Source organism: Synchiropus splendidus, chromosome 1 (assembly GCF_027744825.2).
Source record: "Synchiropus splendidus isolate RoL2022-P1 chromosome 1, RoL_Sspl_1.0, whole genome shotgun sequence".
NCBI classification, from domain to species: Eukaryota; Metazoa; Chordata; class Actinopteri; order Syngnathiformes; family Callionymidae; genus Synchiropus; species Synchiropus splendidus.
Window position 1 is genome coordinate 69,901,724 of NC_071334.1, and position 20,514 is coordinate 69,922,237.

Below are 20,514 nucleotides of genomic sequence, written 5' to 3' on the forward strand. Positions count from 1 at the left end.
TCCGAAAACACTTCTTTTTTCCTTTGCCAAGAGGTCTGGTTTGGGAAAAAAAGACGGAAGCAGCCTCTCCCGGTTATTGGCCGTTTCATTGGTTCCTTTCCGTTTGAAAGCTCACGTCAAAACAACAGCGCAGTTTAGAAGCCAGCTACCAAGATGACGTCAGCTAACAACAGTCCAGTGAACACTGCCTCATGTTGACGAACAGGATGGCTTCGGCCCTTTCTGTTGTCAAGTGGAATCGTCTTCTGGGTATCGTAAAGGGTATGGTTTCATTAGTTGATGGTGATCGATGCCACCTTCATTGACTCCTCATAAGGTCTGGACACCGTGAAAGTAATAAGTCCTCCATTCAAACCAAAGCACATTTGCTGCAGTGGCTGTGGCCACATGAGCACTTTTTCCTCCATCTGAATGAATGTATGTTGATCACAAACACAAACTTTTCCTGCGTTTATGGCGTGTAAAGTCATAAACTATCAAAGAAGAACAAGTGTTGAGTGTAGTACATCTGGCACAAATGAGGAAAACGGAGGCAGTGTTGTAGGTGGCGGTGGTCAGTGAGGATGGAGTTTCCACCATTGCTCGGTCTTCTTCGTCTCCCAATGGAGCTACGTATCGAGCAGTAACAGCAACACTGCCTCCCACGGTGTCTGATGGCACCGCTCCGTTGGGCCCATGTCGATATATCCCCACACCCCCCCGACATCATCAGACAACATATGTGAATGTGTTATCAGGGACGCAAGTAAAGAGCCATTCGCCTCAGTTCCAAGAGCACTTCCATCTCATTCAGTCTGAACAGCTCCGTCTTCTTTTGAAGTGACAGCATCTTCTTCCTCCTCTGCATCTTCTTCAGCTCACTTAGCGATCATTTTCATTTCTATGTTCATCTCTGCTATTGACTTCTCACAGGAGGATGTTATGCTTTCCATGTAGTCATTAGCCAGTTATGAAAAAGTGCTTCTTACAACCAACTATAGTACCTCGCATTTTTAAAGAGTAGCTGAAATACACAATTCATTGAGCACAGCAGAGGTGGTTGTTGTACATGTCACTGCACACTGAGATGCAGGAAGTATCTCCCTTCCCATCTCTCTTGACGTGGTAGGAGGTAGTGATGGGTTGATGAGGTTTCATGAAACAGTGTCCACCAGGTGGCACTGTGTGCTGTAAAATGTTTGGACTTGAACCACTTATTCAGTGAAACCTCACATCATCTCTGAACCAAGAGCGCCATCTAGTGGCCTCTGAAGATCAGGACACCATTTCATCAACTCTGCAATACTGTTTCATGATGCCTCATCTACCTAGCACTAGTAGGAGGTAAGCTGAGCTGATATCTAGCTCCAACTCTTTTCTCTATTTTTTTTATATTACGTAGTTTTAGGTGATCTTTCCTTTTTTCCTGCTGAGTTTTAAACCTTTCGGAACACGAGACACAAATGGTGGCAGGCAGTGATAGGCTGATGAGGATTCACGAAACAGTGTCCTGATTTTTCAGCCAACTAGATGGCACTCTCTGCTTAAAAGTTTTCGGATTTGCCCCACCCTTCCGCTGAAACTTCATAAAGAGAAAGGGCCGTCGTCTGAGCTGTGAAAATGACAGTTTCACAAAGCCTCATTTTGGAGAAACTGCAGGCATTCCGACTGACTTTGGACTCTATGAGCCGAACTGAAGTCAGTATTTTAGATTAACATGTCTGGGCAGGACGACTGCTATTCCTCTGTCTGCGTGGGGTTTCTCCAGGTACTCCTGTTTCCTCTCACAGCCCAAAGACGTGCTCACTAGGTCAGTTGGACACTCTAATATTGCCCCTAGATGTGTGTGTGTCGGAAGGGACCGGTGACCTGTCCAGAGTGCATTCCTGCTTCTCGCCCAATGACCGCTGGGATAGGCTCCAGCGCTCTCCGGAACCCTCAACAGGACCAAGCGTTGGTTCACTTGAGATGGTCAGGATGAATGTATGTTTATGTATCTGTCACCTTGTCACACCAAGGTTCACAAACTGTAGTCAACCATGTCTGATGTATCACTGCTATGACCAAGGGTTTGACAAGGCACTGTTACCGTTAAACATTGGACACTCCTAGACTTCTGAGGGAACTCCATTCAGTGGAGAGAATGAAAGAGCTGCTCATCTTACCTCCTCTTTAGCATGATCTGTGGTGGAGGACACAGTCAATTTCCTCCAAAGTGTGTCTCCAAATCCCACAACAGAAGGCCTGAACAAAATGTAAAGTCTCCCAGAGAAATCCTTTCTTCAAAAGCAAACACCATGAGTGATGGCGTTGCCTTGTTTACCACGTCATTTGTTCACTGAGGCAAGTTAATGGCTTTGGATCAAAGCGTCTTTAGAGTGAAGCCGTTTCGCATCATAATAGAGCCCAATATGTTGGCGTTTCATCAGCCGAAGTCCCACTGAGATGAGGAGACAGTTGCCATCTTAAAACAATCAGATTTGTGCTACTATGCGGGATTATGAAGCTCCGGCAGTGATCCGTGTGCAAGAAAAGATTTTAATTCCGACTTTGCTCTTCTCAAAACAGAGCATTTAATAAGCCAGGCTTATGTTATCATTGGATGAAAAGAGAGGAAAACACTCCAGCCCTACAACAGCAGTGGGGAGCTGCCACTTCTGAGGCTTATCGTGTAGCGTCAAATCCACGACACACTTTTCATTCATGAGGCGTCTGGATAGCTTTAGTCACAATGTTTAACATTCACTTTATCGATGGAGATTAGACTGCGCTGAGTGGCCTCCAGGTGTCTGTGGACAATGTTGCTACTGAGGTCATCGAGTAGTGGACAGGCATCCGTGCAGCATAGAAAGTTTGGAATAATAATATTATTAAAATCCTTATTAAGATTCAATAGAGATTTCAATAGAAACCATAATAGAACTATGGAGCAAACATCTAAGAAAACCTGTTTCATGAAACCTCATCACTACACTTACGCATTATGCATGTACAGCATATCACGAGTCATGACAAATGCACTGCAGCATTCGAGGGACACGAGAGTGAGCAGTTTCAGACCCTCCTCTCTTTGAAAGTCAACTCATCACAAAGCAGTTTTGGGGTCTTGCTCACTTCGGCACTTGCAGATTGGACTTAGCTGAGGTGGAGAAGCTTCAGGGACTTGCTTGACCTTACAGGAGAGATGAGCAAAAAGTCTGGTTTTCCAAAGCCGTCAGTGTGTGACGAGAGAATGCGCAGGACGAACACTGAACTTTACTCAGTTTGACCACAGGATTTGTCCGTCTGGCTGACTGTGTGCTTTTAATCTGACCATGACCTCCTCCTGAAGCCCAACAATGTACTGACAGTGTTTGCTTTGTGGTGTCTGTGTGTCTGCGTCTGTGTTTCCCCGCCTTAGCAGAATCCCTGTTCAGCGGACTTGGGCTAGGAGCGGTGGTGGGCCTGGGCTTGGGGGCGCTACTGCTGCTGCTGGTTCTGGTGGACGTCAGCTGCTTCTTCCTCCGTCACTGCGGCCTGCTCATGTGCATCACACGCTCCCTCTGCAGCAAGAAGACGACCACCAGCGGCAAGGGCAAAGAGATAGAGGAGGGCAAAGCTGCATACTTGTGAGTGCTCCGTTCTTCCTGCAAACAGACGCTAGACTCCACAGCGCCCCCTATTTCTGTCAGCAGCCAGGGCTGGCTCAGTCTTGTGCTTGTCTGTGTGCACCAGGGGCCTCGGTCGAACACTCTTAAGGGGAACATGCTGGCAATATTCAGCTCTCACCGTTGATTTTAATGTGGTTTATTCATTAATTGTGAGTAAGAGAAACTTTCTACCGTCTAGGTTCAGCTACAACAGCCGTCCAACCTCCTTTACAAGCACAGTATGTCTCTGAACCTGTTTCTTCACCCCCATCAGTGCCTTCATAGTATGTGACCTTAGCCCTGTAGTGTAGTAGTCGGTGTGTGTGTGTGTGCGTGCGTGTGCGTGGCTGTGCATGACGTTGTCAGGGGAAAATTCACACAATGACTCCTTGTTCTTGTGTGTGTACATTTGTGATGAGAATGTTAAAAGCATGGAGTCAGATAAGTTCTCAGAGGATTTTACAATGCATCTCGGAGTTTTGGGGTACTGTAAAAGTAATGGCTTTTAGAGTCATTCTTTTGAGCGTTTATAAAGTCCTGAAATAAATATATTTCTAATTATATATATATATATATATAAAAAAAAAAAACTATAGTGAAAAAAACAAAAAAAAAGCCAGTGAAAAAAACAAAGATATCCACTGTTCAATCCTCTTAAACATTTTCCCCGACTCATCTGACTCCATATTCGGAGCATGTGAATAGACAATCCAAAAAGTTTGCATGCTGAATTTGGCATTATTTGAAGGCTAGCTCTTTCAGATGACATATCTAGTTTCCAAGACGGCCCCGAGGACATGTCGTAGATGCTGAAGGTCCTGAATAAAATGGTCTTTGTCCACAGTTCAGTGACGTGTAGTTCACTAGTTTACAGTGTGTGGAGTGTGGAAGGTTCAGATGGGCAGTGTTGTGTGCAGAAAGTATGGAGTAGGCTCAGTCTTGAACTGCCATTATTATTGGTGAAACTCTGATGGCGCCTCGTGAAGCAATTGTTTATCTGTGATATAGTGCAGCCTCATGAGTCATCACTGAATAAAACCTGATGATGAGCGTGACCTTCGAAAGCAGACAAAGTGATGGACAAACGGCGGTGGGGATGAGGGGATGAGAAAAGCTTCCACCTGAATCCAAGTCCTCGTATATGAAGAGCGCAGCACTGTTGGGTGAGGTGGTCACCAAGTTCCTCTTCCACAAGCATCACTTCAGTTTCAGTCTTCTTAAATCAGTCCCCTCCACAGGAAGGCGATGTTGCAGTTGCAATTGCCCGCCTCCCTCCTTGTTGAGATGAGGTCATGTGCGACGCCAAACACTCATATTTTCCCACAAATGCTGCCGCCAAGGGCCGCGATTCGGACGTGAACGATTCTGAATCCATTCATAAATGTCCAAATTCCTATGCAGAGTAGACGGAACTAAAAAGCGGATCTCACTCAGCTGCTGAATAACTCCCCTCACACTCACACACTCCACTTTCACCTCTCAGACTCCGCCCATCTAATCGTCCGTCAGTCTCCGCCCTTGTGAGGAGCTCCGGAACAAAACAACCAGTGCTCACTACACGCTGTCAGCCGGGAAACTACAGAACATCACAGAAAAGATGGACTCATTTTATCATCAGTTTTTATTTAGCATGAACATGTATTTATTTATGAATTTTATGTGTTTGTGTTCTTTGCACATGAAATACTCCAACTTTTTAACTTGTAACTGTTTTTACAAGGTAATTTGCAATGGTCTTTATTTCTGACCGTGTTGTTCTAGAATCATAAATGATCACAACTTTCACTGAAATAAAAAAAAGCTAATAATAATCTGCCACAAAATCAGGTATTTTTGGCACCAACAATTGATTAAAAAAAAAAAAAAACGTGACATCCTGGCACTGGTCAATACTTCCTGATCAAGTGGAGGGTATGTGATGAAGATGTGTATTGATAGTGTTATGGGTGTTTACATGTGTGTCCTTGGAAAAAGCACCTTTACCTTTTTAAGACGCACCATTTTCTTTTGTTGCACGATTGAGAAGAAGTCAGCTGCTCACCCTGTCGACCTCTTGCTTGAGTTCAGAATGATGTCCCGTCTTGTGTGTAGAGTCGTAGGAGCTGACTTGAAATGGGCTGCCAAGTCATCGCTTCGACAGTGTGCAGCAAAAGAGTCGTTCAGAAAAGCCAACTCAGACACATTACATAATGAGAAGAAAGGCGGTGAATTGATTTGTGATCAGTGACCCTCAGAGGACCCTGTGCGCCTGAAGGGCTGAGGTCTTTTGAGTGTCAGTAGCTGACATGTCCCTGGAGGAAGACGCCTCCACAGGACTCTTGGTTGTGTGTGCGCAGCTGCAATGAGTCGTAAGACATGGAGGTGAATCCTTCACTAAACTGTGATGAACTTCTGATTGCTGAATGTGAAGTGAGAAGAAGCACAGAGTGACCGACTCGACTGAAATCCAAATCTTCCTGACAGTCACTGAGCCAGTCATGGACGTCCTCACTTATGTTCTCGACGATGATGACTGAAAGCATCAGTGATGCAAAGTGGAGGAGAGCGCCTCACTGCAAACTGCTCCTGACAGGAAGCAGCAGCTCTAATTTGACGTGGTGTCACTCACAAATATCATCTCCAAGTGAGGGAGAAATCTTCTAACCTTTGGAATACTTTGTTTTGTTTTCCCCTCACTTTCATTCATCGCTGGGTTCCTCTTCAGGTCCGATCTCCTCCCACTCCAAAAACATATAGCGGTTGACTGTGCACTCTAAATGGTCTGTACGGTTCTTTTGTCTGTCTGATCTTCCTTTGATGGCATTATCTGCTCTAAAACCTTCAGACTCCAGCAAAGTTGTTTTTAAACTGACAGCGCCATCTTCTGGCCTCTGAAATTGAGGACACTGTTTCATGAATCCTCAGTTTTGTACTAACCTGAGGCCTCTTGACGCTCCTTCACTACTAGTGATGGGTAGATGAGGTATCATGAAACAGCAGGGTTGATGAAACAGTGTCCTGATTTTCAGAGGCCACTAGATGGCGCTCTTGGTTTAGAAATGATATGAGGATTCATTGAATCAGTTGAATCAGACCAAACATTTCACAGCAGACAGCGCCATCTTTTGGCCTCTGAAAACCAGGGCAATGTTTCATGAAACCTCATCAATACTTCAAACAAGTGTTGTGATGTCTTCAGTTGACGTCCATATTAATTCATACATAAGCATTTGGTGTTGCAAGTTGAAGAGCTAATGAAGCATGTTTTGAGTTTCATAGCTCACTCGACATCGCTGGTTGTGCTTTATGAAACATAAGACACCTTTCGAGACATGCCAGGACTCACATTTGTTTCGAGGATATTTCCAACACTTACGTCAGCGTGACAGCAGCTGTTTTGTTGCCAGTGAGGCGATGCAAACGTGGATGGTGTCACTGGTCAGTAGGACTGGTATTTGCAACCAGCTCTTGAATCAGTTATTTCTTCAACCAAATTCCTGGGTCATTTATGGATTGTGTTTCTAGAGTGTAACACATTTTCTGGGTTATAGCATTCATATTTAACCAAAATTCTCGATTGTCTTGGTTAACATTTTATGTGTACCAATGGGTTTCATGACACGGTATTGAGGGTTGATGAGGTTTCATGAAACAGTGCGCTGATTTTCAGAGGCCACCAGATGGTGCTGTCTGCTGTAGAATGCTCAAACTTGAATAACTAATTCAAGGGTGCCATCGAGTGGCCTCTGAAAATTGTGACACTTTTTAATCAACACTGCAATATTGTTTCAGAGTACATCATCTGTCCATCTCTAGCAAACATTTTTAATAGGTTTTGGTGCATATAAATCATTTCATATAAATTGAGCGTCATATCTCAGATGGTTGAGGTGACGTCCCGAGTGGGTGCCGGTTCAAATCTAACTCAGCGAACAAGCAGTACAGTATATAATAAATGAGTTGTAACCCGTTTTTGAGGTAGAATTAACCCAGAACTGTCGTTACTTGACCCAAACATTAGGTTGACTCTTCAGCCCATCATTCTGGGGTAAGTGAAGAACACTTTTCTCCAGGTTAGTTCAGCACCAATAGAGTGCAGGACTCTTTCAACCTAGAAGTTGAGTTGAAAATCAGAGTTTTCAGTGAGTACCATTAAAAAAAAACTGCCGTTGCTTCTTGCTCCAGCAGCAGCGGTGTGTATTTCCAAATTGCACTGCAGTATTTGCCAAAACAGGATGATTTGGTCTCAGAGATCGAGCTCATGTCCACGGATGTATGAGATGCAGTTCTTCATGAGAAGGTATTGAGAGGATTAAGAGTCAGTCCAGTGAGCTGAGACGTGTAAACATTTACAGGTCGAGATGTTTCTAAGCTCTCGCGGCACATCCACAGTGAAGATAAGCCTTTTGTGCCACAACTATTGATCTGTCCATCCTGCAAGAGTCAGTGGTGCCATTAGGACTGCTCGGCGGGTCATCGACAGATGGCCAATTGAACTTCTGGGGCATTTTCACTGAGCATGACTGGTGGCTATGTGGGTGAAGAGTGCTGGAAATGTTCACCGCAGGAGCGAAAATGAAACACGTCAGGCTGTTACTCCCTCATCCAGTGGCAGTAGTTTACCTCAATATTCAGGTTTAAATTGTCTTAAACAGAGTCTCACCAAGTGCAGAAGTGATGGAGAGGAGGCCAGAAGTTGGAGACGAGGTCATTTGTTTGACTGCCCTATTAAAGTGTAGTTTCTCCTCTCTTTTCATCATTTTATCCTCAACACCCTCACTGCACAGAGGTCAGAGACAGACACAGATAGAAGTGAGCCTAAGCTTTTAGCCTACACCGGTGAAAAGATACAGCCCCTCGTTTTTGTGGCAAAGGCAGAGCAAAACATATTGAACTTTGTGGTACCGTTCATTACTAATTGAGTTCTAAATTCAGGTCACAGTCAGATCTTATTCAGATCTCATAACAGACCAACAATAACAAGTGAGTATATTTGTATTTTCTTCTTACCCCAAAGCTATTAATAGTTATATTGAAACTAAAGTAGATGATTAAACTTAAAATAAGGTGAATTATTGGACTATATTAGATTTTTTTTTTATTGAGAATTGCTCAATATATATTGCTAGAATATGTTGCGAAAAACCGTATATCATCATTTTCGTTCTATAACCAAGGTATTCACACTTCAGAAATGTATATTGATAAGAAAAATAGATAATCAAATATAGGTAAGAGGATTAGAGCCAGTGAAGGAACAGAGTTGGCAGAATCCTCTGCTATAACATAACTCATTTTGTGTCTCTTTTTTCCAATTTTTCTCTGGTTTTGTATCTCTATCTCTACCCCTTGCAACAGTCACAGCACAAAATGTGGCCACTTGGAAAATCCAATTGCTGTTTTAGACATCACTGTTTCTCGCCGAGTTCCTGTGCTGAACGGGAGGCAGAGAAGCATTTTCTTTATGGAAGCATGATTTCTTCCCCAAGGCTAATCGCAACAAAGGCATTCGTGGCAGCCGTGATAGATAAGATTCCGGTTGGCATCGGCAGGAAAGAGATGAACGTCGGCAGAAGGAAGCTGAGGAGCAGACCCGATAACTGCGCAGGAGAATGGTATCTCCATGTTTGTGATTTATTGGAAACTGTGACCGCACGACTCTGTCACAGCTCAGAGGACGAGCCAGAAGATAAAACAATAAGCTCACCAGGCTGTCGCCCTCGCCGCGTCACATTTAGGCTGCAAAGTGAGTTTGGGGCGAGGAGCTGTCTGGCTTTTGATTGATGTTGTCTGAGAGGGGTTTGAGGAAAGGCTCCAAGTGTGGTTTGGTTTGTAGGTGACGGGCTTTTATTTTAATGGAGTTTGGGGGGTTGATTTATTTACACGAGCGTTGACTTGCTTTGGTTGTTTCTGTCCTGTTGCGTCCCTGTTGGTGAATTTTCTGTGTTTTGTGCCTTGTCATGTGACGTCCATTGCATGGTTGAGACAGCAGTGTCCTAACGTTCCATGGTTATCGGTCATTGAATTGCAAGTTAGCGATGGGTAGATGGGGTTTCATGATGCGGTGTCCAGCTGTCAGAGATGTTTGTCATGTTCACATGGTCATGGAAGTGGTGGGGGCGGAGTTATTATTGAGGAACACGCCAGCTGCCATGTATGTTCATGTAGTTACCATCTTATTACACTTGATTTTGTGTTTTCTATCTTGCCCCACCAATTTCACCTATGGTGAATGCCATGCGTCGCCACTTGTTTTTAGCCCCTCTCTTAGTTTGAACCCTTCCGCCCCCCTCTCATCCCTTTGTTGAGTGCACCTGCTGTCTGGCCTGTTCTCCTCTTTATCTGCCCCTCTGGTCCTGTGTTCCAGTGTTGGTGCCTTTTCCTCTGTCTGTGTGGCATGTTTCCTCCAGTTCTTGTCAAGTTCTAGTTGAGCTGAGTCTTGATGTCAAGTCGAGGGACTGTTTGATCAAGTCCCGTCTTGTCAAGTCATCAAGTCAATGTCTTTTTTTCCCAGTTTGGTGGCGTCTCCACATCAAGTCAAGTAAGCTCATCTAGTCAAGTCTTTGTCTCGTCATGTCAAGTCACCACATCTAGTCACAATCAACTCGATGGGATTGTGGCATCAGGAATTACGTTAGAGACTGGGGGGACTGTCACTTGACTTGACCTGTTACTTGAGTTGATGTGAAGACTTGATGGGGCAAGACAAGACAATGGCTTGACTTGCAGAGGAAAAGGCACAGACACTGGAACAGTGCGGCAGATAAAGGGGAACCAAAGCAAGACACCAATGAACGACGGGACAAGAGGGGGGCGGAGACGAGACAGGCGAGGTGCACACAGGAAGACCAGACTCACCCCGCCAAAATAAAACAGGAAAAAACCAACCCAATGTTCAAACTAAGAGAGGAACGAAACCTAACTGGTGACGTGTAACAGTGAAGTTTCAATCGTGTGACTTGTGTATTAGAGTGTCATTCATCATCCATAAAAAGTGATGTAGAGTGATTTCCCTTCGGTTCTCCCAGTGCTCTTAGAGTCGCTGGCGAAAAGTTTGGTCATGTGCAGCAAGAGTCCAACACTTAAAACATGACTCAGGGTGGAGGCCTTTTTAACATGCTGCAGTAAGTGTGGTTTGGTGTCTGTATTTCTGTTTGAGTGGTGACTGTTGCTTTAAATGTGATTGTTTTTGTTGTGTATGTTCTTCTGTTGCCAATTTTAGTCATTGGTTCTTGGCACCATGGAGATCAGACTGAGGACCATAAACCATGTCAATCTCCTCCTGCTCCAGTTCATACGTAGCCTTGGACACTGTGAAGTTCAGCCTGCTGGATGGTGCTCTACATTTCCTCTGGCGCTCCGTTCAGCGTTATGAAGTTTAATATCCCTGCTGCCTTTTCAATTAGGCTCAATCAGGTTCATGAATTCCCCCCGGCAACTTGGTCCTGCAGCTGGCGTGAGGATCACGGCTGGACCCCTGGAAACGCACACACTCATCCACGCTCTGTGCTTGTGTCTTGGCAGGAAACTACCATTGAAGGAAGAGAATGGGAAGGAGTCCCTCAAGCCAGACACAATTGAGATCAAAGTGCACAGCGACAACACCATCCACACGAAGCCCGACGACAGCAAAGCATGAGCGCTACCACCAAAAAAAGTGAAGAAAAAAAAAAGAAAAAAAACATTCAGAGACCAAAATCCAGAAGGAAAGTCCCACACTGGATCTGACTGAACCCCCTGCTGATTGTATATGATCTTGTTTTGTTGCGTCGAGTCATGTTTTGGTTTGCTTTGGTCTCACAACATTGACTGTGTTTCCTCCCAAGCAGCTCGCGGTGACGGGACACGCCACCATGAGCGTCCCAGTCTGCATTCAGACATCCTCATTCCAGGACACTCCCGGGTCTGTACGTGACCACAAGGACACGGAAAGCTTTTGTACACTGAAGTACAGTGGAGGTCGCCTCTGTTCATTTCTCCATGCGTTTCATTATCCTCACTTGAATGCTCGGGACTGCTGACCTGAGCGAGCCAGGTACCTCGTCTTTGAATGTTTCCATGTGAATGTGTCTCTCTGACCACAGCGGTGGATCGACACTTTGATTTTTCATGACCCGTCGCACCTCCGTGTCCTCTGATGTTGTCGTGCTGTACATAAGTGGTGGAAAAAAAACAAATATTTTACAGAGTTTATGTACATACGATCGGACAAGATGTCTTTTCTCCCCCCCAAAAATGCTACAGGCTGCGTGTTTTTTTCATTTCAAATGTTGGGGTGGTGATGTGGAGGCGGTATGAACAGCATCAGTGTGCCTTCTCTTCCTTCCTCCCGTGCAGTGTCGACCACCACATGCTCAATAGCTGCCTTTTGATTTCAACTGGGAAGGAGAAGAGATGAAGGATTGTACTTGTGAGTCTGGTGAACCGGTGTCACAGTTGTGTCACCAAGTGTCGTGCTTAGAGATTCAGGAGTTTGTTAGAGGGTTCAGAAAGGCATCAGTGACACCTCCAGTGTCAACACACTCTGATTCGTAGGTCACGTTTGAGAGCTTCATTCAGTGCCATGTAATATTACACCATCTGTTCATAGACCGTTCCATGAGCCGGTGGATGGAACCAGACCTTATTTACCCCCTAACTTTGGGTGACACTGGTTTGCTCTTAATGACAACCATGTATATTTTAGAGCGCTCGGCAAAGCAACAGTAAAAAAGAAGGGGTGCACATGAATCCTTGTGCCAACTGAATGTACTGCAACCTGCACCCTCTGAAATACAGATTACTGTGTGGCTGTGGAGTCAACTTTTTGGAGGAAAAGTTGTAAAGTTAAGTCGCTGTTTATTCACTTAAATTGTTTTCATTTGTATTTTTACACACATATCGTACTCTTTGCAACTTACATTTGTGAGCTACATTGTAGTTGTATGGTGATCCTGTTCCCTGACTGGAGAATCTCAAGAGCACATATTGATTTCACCTAGTGATGGGTGAATGAGGTTTTGTCTAGCAGGGTGCAGGTTTTCTGAGGCCACCAGATGGTACACTCTGCTGTTAAATGCTGACAACTTCGACTTGATCAACTAGTCAGTGAAAGCCCGCATCATTTCTAAACCAAGAGCGCCATCTAGTGGCCTCTGAAAATTAGGACACTGTTTCATGACACCTCATTTGTCATCACTGATTTCACATATTCATTAAGAAACATCTAAGACACCATTTTCCAGAAACAATGAGTGAAAACTGGACACATTTTTTAAAAGGGTTTTCACCCGCCATATTTTTCAGGCAAGAAGTCGCCCGGGTGTATCAGTCGCACCAGTCAAAAATGCATCATGAAATAGAAAATAAACATGTTTGTTACATTTCAGCAGAAATGTATTTTACAAAATCCATTGCATCAAGCACTAACACCACAAAGGTCCTCTCTGTGAGTTATGTCTATTGCTCCCAATTTGATGTTGAACCTATTGTGACTGAGAAACAGGGGGGGAAGAAAAGCAAAGCGGGGAGATTTTGACATTTATCGTACTGATGACAGTAAAAAATACTAACTTTCATTCATGAGAGGTGAATAAATATCGCTCACTCCGTCCGTCTCTGCAGGTGTCAGGACTGTACACGGTAACTTCAGTTCCACAAGTGTTCCTGTTTGTTATTATGACATTACCCTCTGGATTTTTTTTTCTTGATTTAAAGTCACCAAAAACCACCACAATCTTTCTGTAAATTGCTTTGTGTTTTCCTAGTGATGCGTAAGGCCGTGTGATCACGTGAGATTTCTGAACTGGAACGTGTCCGTGTCGCTCGGTGCTGAGACACGATCAACATTATTGGGAAGTGTGTAACAGTCCAGATAATATTCAGTGCAACAGACACAAGTTGGTCCTGTCATCTGTTGTTATTCAGAGAGCAGTGGTTAGAGAGCCAAAAACGAATAAAGTAAACTCTAACCAAAACAAGGAACGCTCTATTGCCAACACCTTTCTACTCCCATTCAATAACAGCCACGTTCACAGTATTTTGGTGGACGCAAGTTGCAGCTGTTGGAATAGTCATGGTGGCACATTATGTTCTAACGGCAGGAAAGTGCTTTTCCCTAAGGGCCCCAGAATTCTTCATTCAAGGCTTTGACTGGCAAAATGCCACAGAGGCAAAGCTTTAACAACCACACGTGTTTGCCAGTACAGCTATGGAAGGTTGTCGGTGGAGAAACAAACAAAACGCTATGATGCTAACCCGACTGCAAATCGTAGTCCTGTGAGCCTATTCCAGCGGTACAATAAAAATAAACAATAAAAAACATCATCACCCTTCGCAACGGCTGGTTCAGTCCTACAATCTTTAGTATCAGACGGACAGATTTTGGGTGAGTGTAAATATAGGGGCTCAGTGCTGGGAGGTCTCTTCTTTGTACATGTTCTTTTTGTATCTGAATTCTTCTCCCCTCTGTCCTCTGAAGAGGGAGCTCAGTGTACAGTGTGTGTCGCTCCCTGGTGTCCGAGTGTGCGCAGGAGGTGGGAGCAGTCAATGTCTCTCTGTATGTACCTGTGCAACAGTTGTGACTGCTGTCATTTGCCGCTGTAAATAAACCTGTCCTGGTGGAAGAGTACGACATCATTTCTTTCTTCCTTTTGTTTTAGGTGAAAAGCTTTGGTGTGACCGCCTCTTTCCTACTTTTGAATGTGGTCTTCAGATGGGTTTCCAGTAGTGAAGGGTTGATGAGGTTTCTTGAAACAGTGTCCTGATTTTCTGAAGCCACCAGATGGTGCTGTTAACTGTAAAATGTTTGGACTTTGGCAACTTCCGTAAATTCCCAGCACACGGTAATATTAGCACAACCTACTACATTTAAGAAGGAAAATAGATCTTGCTCATGCACAAGACACAGTGGCACTGTCTGCGCCATAGAAAGGTCAGTGGTGCACCGACTTAAAATTGCATCAGGATCACTTCTAAACTAGTTTGGAAAACAGAGTCCAGCATGGAGAAAAACTTCTCATGGAAAAACTTCTCGACTGTGGTCCTCCAGGAGAACGGCTCTGTTGGCGGAGCTGCAGACACAGGACAAAAACGCCACATTTTGAGCACTTTTACGTCAATAAAACGATTTCATCGCTTTGATGTGACAAGGCTCAATATTTTGGCAGAAAGAGACTCTTTATCCTGTAAAAATCCATATACTAGCCGCCGTGTTGTATAAGCTGCAGGGTTCAGACCCTGAGAAAAAAAGTAGCGTCATAAAGTCCAGAAATTACAATTCAATGAAACATACCCTCAAACACTCACATCATTTCTAAACCAAGAGCGCCATCTAGTGGCGTCTGAAAACTGGGACACTGCTTCATTACCCTGCAATACTGTTTCATGACGCCTCATCTCCCCACCTCTAGCTTCTGGCATAGAATTGACGGAAAAGTTTCCCTGGCTCTGTGATATTCCAGTCATCATGTTCAGAATCTATTTAGTCGGACCTTTTGGACTGCTGCAAATGAGAGTTTATCCAAGCTATTGTCGCATGACCCTCTGAACCTCATGATCCTCCAGCTTTTGTCAGCTGCTATCAGCAGATGAATGCGGAGCTTTTCATAGGTTTTAATTTCTTCACTCACGCCTATAGAGCTGCTGTACACCTATTCAAATCATATGTGGGCGACTCCCCATCGTGGCGTCTTTTAATGATTCAAAAGGCCTGTGACGTTCACTAAAGGAGAGGGATTAAAATCACCCTCCTGCAGGAAAAATAATCTTCATTTCCTCTTCAAATATAGGTGATTATATTACTCACGTTTCATCACGCGATAAGGAGAGTGGAAGAAGAACCCAGGATGACAGATAGTGAGAAGAGAAACTTTATCAGAGGTGTGCGGGGAAAGTTGCTTCTGCAAGAAAGTAGAGCTACATCGTAGCGCAACACTGATAAACTTTACAAGCCTGTCTTGCCGTATCCTTTGACAAAGCGAAGCGAATGTTATTACACTGGAAACTAAGCCGAGGCTCTTTCTCCATCAAAGAGAAAATGAAATTCTTCAGAAGCATAGCTGGAAACTGATCACAGGACACACAGCGACAGCTTTGGCACTAACCTGGCTTCGACCATTGATGGAAGGGACCTAAGGATGAGACTAGTCTGCTCATCACACTCACCTGGAGATGTCTTCAACGTCTTTTCTATATTGCGTCCACACCACAGTCAGCCTTCCATGTTGTTGACACGTCTTAATGGAGTCAAGTTGTGATGTGTCGATGAGGAATCATGAAACAGTACTGCAGTAATGAAAAGAGCATCATCTCATGGTTGACCTAATGCCAACCTCTGGCTTTCTTTCACGTGACACGCTGCCCACGGCGTCTGGAGATGCTGCGGAAAGCAGATTGCTTCAACTGAAAACCTAATGCGTCAACGTGCTACATGAAAGGATGAATTTGACGTAAAAATCCTCTTGAAAGTTTGGTGTACTGCTGCACTCAGTACTTCCATGACCCAGTTACATACACTGAAAAATGAGAAGACTTCTACTTACTTACTCTTAATATTATTAGTTCCTTTCTAGAAAAAACACAAATGTGATGTCGTTGCCTTGCTAATAAATAGACAGGTTGTAAGTCTCCTCGGCTCTTTCGGGACTAAAGTTACCACATGCTTATAAAGCCATCAGGGATTCAGTCTCCCTGCTGTAGTTCCCTACACATCCAGAATCAGGCGTGCACACTCAGGTTCAGTAGGATTCCTCTGCGGACGGAGCATAACAATTCACTTCTGAGAGTTTGCCAAGAATATCGAGATTTTCCAGACTGGCACACTTATTTGGCAGCAAGAAGTTTGGACTTTCTTAATCCGTTCGAGCGCCAGATGCTCCCAGAAGACGACCAGCTCCTCTCCGAGCTGACAGCAGGAAGAGCGTGTGCGTGAGTGCGTGTGCGCGCGTGCATGATTGAGTTTAGAGGCAGTCAACATCTGGCTGTTTACATGTTTACAATCAGTTAGTTCCCTGCTGAAAATCGATCTAAAAAAGTTTGAATTTGCATCTCTGGCGCGTCTTACCGACATTAGCAGCCAAATGTGTTCTATCAGAGGCAACAGGACGATCGAAGGGAATCATGCACGGTTGTTTTCAGGCCAATTATGATGAGCACAGACAATCACTAGCATGATTTGACACATGGATTAGTTTGGAAAATGCACACACAAATGAGTGTGGGACTGCTGAGGGATGCAAGAAGCATGTCAGTATTCGCAAATGTGTGTTACAACCAACTCACCGTCTCTTTTGAAAGTCCAAATTGTAGAGCAGTGTCTTCTTTTGAAGGCAATTTCGCTCCAGAGCGAACAAAGGTCCTGGCTGTGACTGCTCCAGGTATATGGTGCTAATATTCAGAAAGTACTGTCGACGAGTGATGGGTAGATGAGGGATAGTATCATGAAACAGTGTTGATGAAGCTGGGTCCTGATCTTCAGAGGCCACTAGATGGCGCTCTGGAGTAAGAACAATGTTGTGTTTCCCAGTAGCTCCATATAGGTTTATATCATCAGTTTTGTATTATTTGAAATGAGACGAGGACCAATCTGATGTCGCTAAGCATGGGTGGAATCTGGATCTGTGTGTCTGAAGAGAATGTGAGCGAGCGAGGTTCCAGAAGGAAGCAAAGAGTTGAAGTAAACAGGACGGAGCCAGAGGGCTGCTTGGACCAAAGAAGGGAGCGAGAAGGCTCCAAAGAAAACGAAACAGACGCATGGAAATCTCACCAAAGGTGCTTGTGTACGCAACATTGTTCAAGGCAGACAGCGCCATCTGGTGGCCTCTGAAAATCAGGGCACTGCTTCATGAAACCTCATCCACCCGTCACTAGTGTGAGCATGAGCATATTGATGTTCTTGGTCATGTTACTGTTTGACATGTTTAGTGAGGCCACTCGCTGCTGCTGCTGGCACACTGAGTCACTTTGCTCACATTAACATCTGTCAGAGTCTATCAAAGCACATTACCCGGAGCCCTGAGCTAAAGGTAGCACCCTTTAGTCATTTTTGATCATATACTGGGAGACGGTGGAACAGAACTGAGAGATCTCATCTGATTTAAATGCCTCAAAAGGCCGACACCACTTGTTAGAAGAAGTGAAACACCAATCTGCACTAAATGTAGTGACAATTTTGTTTCTATTGTGGCTGAGTGATACGGGGTTTCTGATCTCTCCGGGTACACCAGCTGCAACTGTGGGTGTGTTTAGGCGTCACTCGAGTACATGAAAGTGCATGTGGAGATAGTCGCACAGAATTTTATTTTTGCCTTTTATATTTCTGGCTTCAGCCAAAACAAAAACTCTGACAACCATCAATAAAAAACCAACAAAGTCGATCAGGCGTGCTGCCAAGTGAGCGGCTCAGACTGTCAGCGAGAACAAATCTATTACTTCAAGTCAGCCTCATAGAGATTCTGGAGCGAAACTCAACCACTCACGTTGGGACAGTGATGGTTGGAAATACCATTTTTTATACAGCGAAAATGGACGTTTGGGACTCAGAAGCAGCCCGTGGCTGAGGTTGCGTCCAATGTTGGGGTTGATGAAAACTCAAGTAAGGATGGTTAGATGAGGTTTCAGGACACATTAGATGAGACAAGTTCATCAACGATGCAGTGAAAGGGAGCAGCAGTGAGGATTAACTCGTTTGACTTTGAACCCGACAGCCAAGGAAAATTGATGCAATTTGTTTCGCCACTTGTTTATGGAGGGATTGTTCAGCTGGTGCACTATAGAGGGCTGTATTGGAGCGCGTTGCTTGACGTTATCAGTCAAGCCAATGGCTTTCATGATGCATGTCATTCATTCACATGGGAGAGTACCTTTATTTTTTAGGACATCGCACGCCATTCTCACATATCCATAATTACTTTTCAGCAAGAGAGGATTTTTAAGGAAAAAAGCTCTAGGAATTGAAATATTGAAGACATCTGATCATCGCGTGCCGGATCGGGGTGAAGGTTTGCTGTTTGTTCTGTCTAGGAACCTTGATGTATTCATGGCAGTCTGAAGATGGAGCCAACTGTTCTGAATAAATGTCCTCTAACTCAACTCTAATTCTTGTTTACAAACGTAGCATCAGTCTGTGTGTTGCAGAATGTAGATTTACGCTGAGAGTAAAGTGAAATATTGTCAGACGTGGAACTGTTGAAGCAGCTTCTACAAATTAAATAAATGTTGGGTTCTTTTATGTGAATAGATGTTGCTCAGTAACGTCAAGTCTTTGAGTCAGAAATTATATTTGAAGCTTTTTTTCTAAGCTAAAGCTCAAGGAGTGAAGATGGACTGCTGGATCACAGGGCATTATTTATCATTTAAATTGAGGTGCAGCATATGCGTGATCCAGGGAAGTAACTAGGCCAAGTGGACCAGAAAATAACCTTCACCTCCCCACAGACTTCTGTGGAAGCATCCGCCCCTTCTGATCTTAGGTCCCATGGACTGACCAGAAGGAGTGTATACTTGGGCCCCCTATGAAACTGTTCTAGGAACAATTTAGTCGTGTACAGCTTGGAACCCAATAAATAAAAGCGGGACGAGGCAGTTCTCAATTGAAGGTGTGAAGCAATGCCAGAGTTGATGTGAGCACATCAAGCAGGATTATGACCAGATGACTGGGCGCCACCCAGAGACTTGTCAAGAGGAGTCGCCAGAGAGGCCTGGCAGAGGACCGGCAAGGTCCAGACCAGACGTGTGTTACCACCACTTGCCCAGATCAAGACGTTGTTTGGCACCAAATGCTTGTAAGCGGCTGCCACAACTGTCAGAGCCGTCCAGTGTCGACCTGGTTTGATTAGAGCTTACTCTGTGCTGCTGCGTTATGTTGCCGACACCTTCGCATGGAGCCCTGATGAGGGCAATGGGCTGGGTAGCAGCTGACAACATCACTGGGGTGGAGGCGGTGGTGGGACTGTAATGAGTTATTGCATTAAAACAGTCTAAGTGCATTTAATCGTTTATGTAATTGAATTGATCAGTTTGCTCTCCAGACAACAGGGAACCTTTGTCAGTGCAGGAGTTGCTGCTCCACTGATCCCACTGATGCAGCAGACACCTGGCAGCTAGGATGAGAACAACAACAACAACCATGGAGGAATCCTCCCTGAACCAAAGCAAACAAAAGCAGCTGTTTGCTTTGGTTCAGGGAGGTTTTTCACTACACAATGTCCAGGGTTTCCACCACTCTGAATGGACTTGAAAGTCTTATAACATTGAAATTCTTATACAAATATTTTCAAGACATTAAAAGAACTTTAGTTGAAATAAGGTGAGATAAAAACTTGAACATACACACCATGGTGGTTTATTTATTTATCCATATATTCAAACTGATGCAGAAGAAACAATATTTTGTTGTTCAACTGTAAGTGTGGGTCCATCCTTATATATAGAGGCCACTTCTCTCAGGACAGTTTCTGCTTGTACAGAACCGGAACAGTGGCCAGTACAGTCTCCCTCGGAGCATGCGAGCGACTCATGAATAACTGATGAGAACGGAAATGATCCTGAAGAAGTAAATGCTCGCCAGCGTAAATGTCAAACATCTCTGAGCGCAGCTCTATTAGCCTAATGTGCTAGACTCTCTCCTCTCGGCTTTGTATAAATTAATATTGGATTTTTATTAAAACTCAAGTCCAGCGTAATAGATTAGCCTCAAGGGAAGCGTGAGAAATCAATTTGCTAAACAGAAGCAAATGATGGTCTCCCTGGCTGACGTTATCTGTGGGAGAGGGTTCTGGTTCCACAGGCGGTGAAGAGAGGAGGATGTGGGTCACTCATGCCAACAGGAGTCTGGCGCACACGCTGTCAGGAGCCTCACTCACTCATATATGGACTCTGCTGCTGCTGCTGACAGAGTGAAAGCTGACTAGCTCTATATAAAAAAATTGTCAGCGGGAGGCACCAGTAG

General features: G+C 44.5%; 1 protein-coding gene across 2 annotated transcripts in view; it reads left to right on the forward strand.

Annotated features, from left to right (window-relative positions):
• Positions 1-14,193, forward strand: part of LOC128752463 (neural cell adhesion molecule 2-like) — a 215,979-nt gene extending 201,786 nt beyond the window's left edge. Inside the window, exons 16-17 of one of the 2 annotated variants that reach the window (XM_053853691.1) lie at positions 3,383-3,587; positions 11,112-14,193. In XM_053853691.1, the coding sequence (XP_053709666.1) occupies positions 3,383-3,587; positions 11,112-11,226 (320 nt within the window). In that variant the 3' untranslated portion in view covers positions 11,227-14,193. Of the gene's footprint in view, positions 1-3,379; positions 3,588-11,111 lie in introns of both variants that reach the window. The other variant, XM_053853690.1, reaches the window with a different exon arrangement.
• The last annotated feature ends 6,321 nt before the right edge of the window (positions 14,194-20,514 follow it).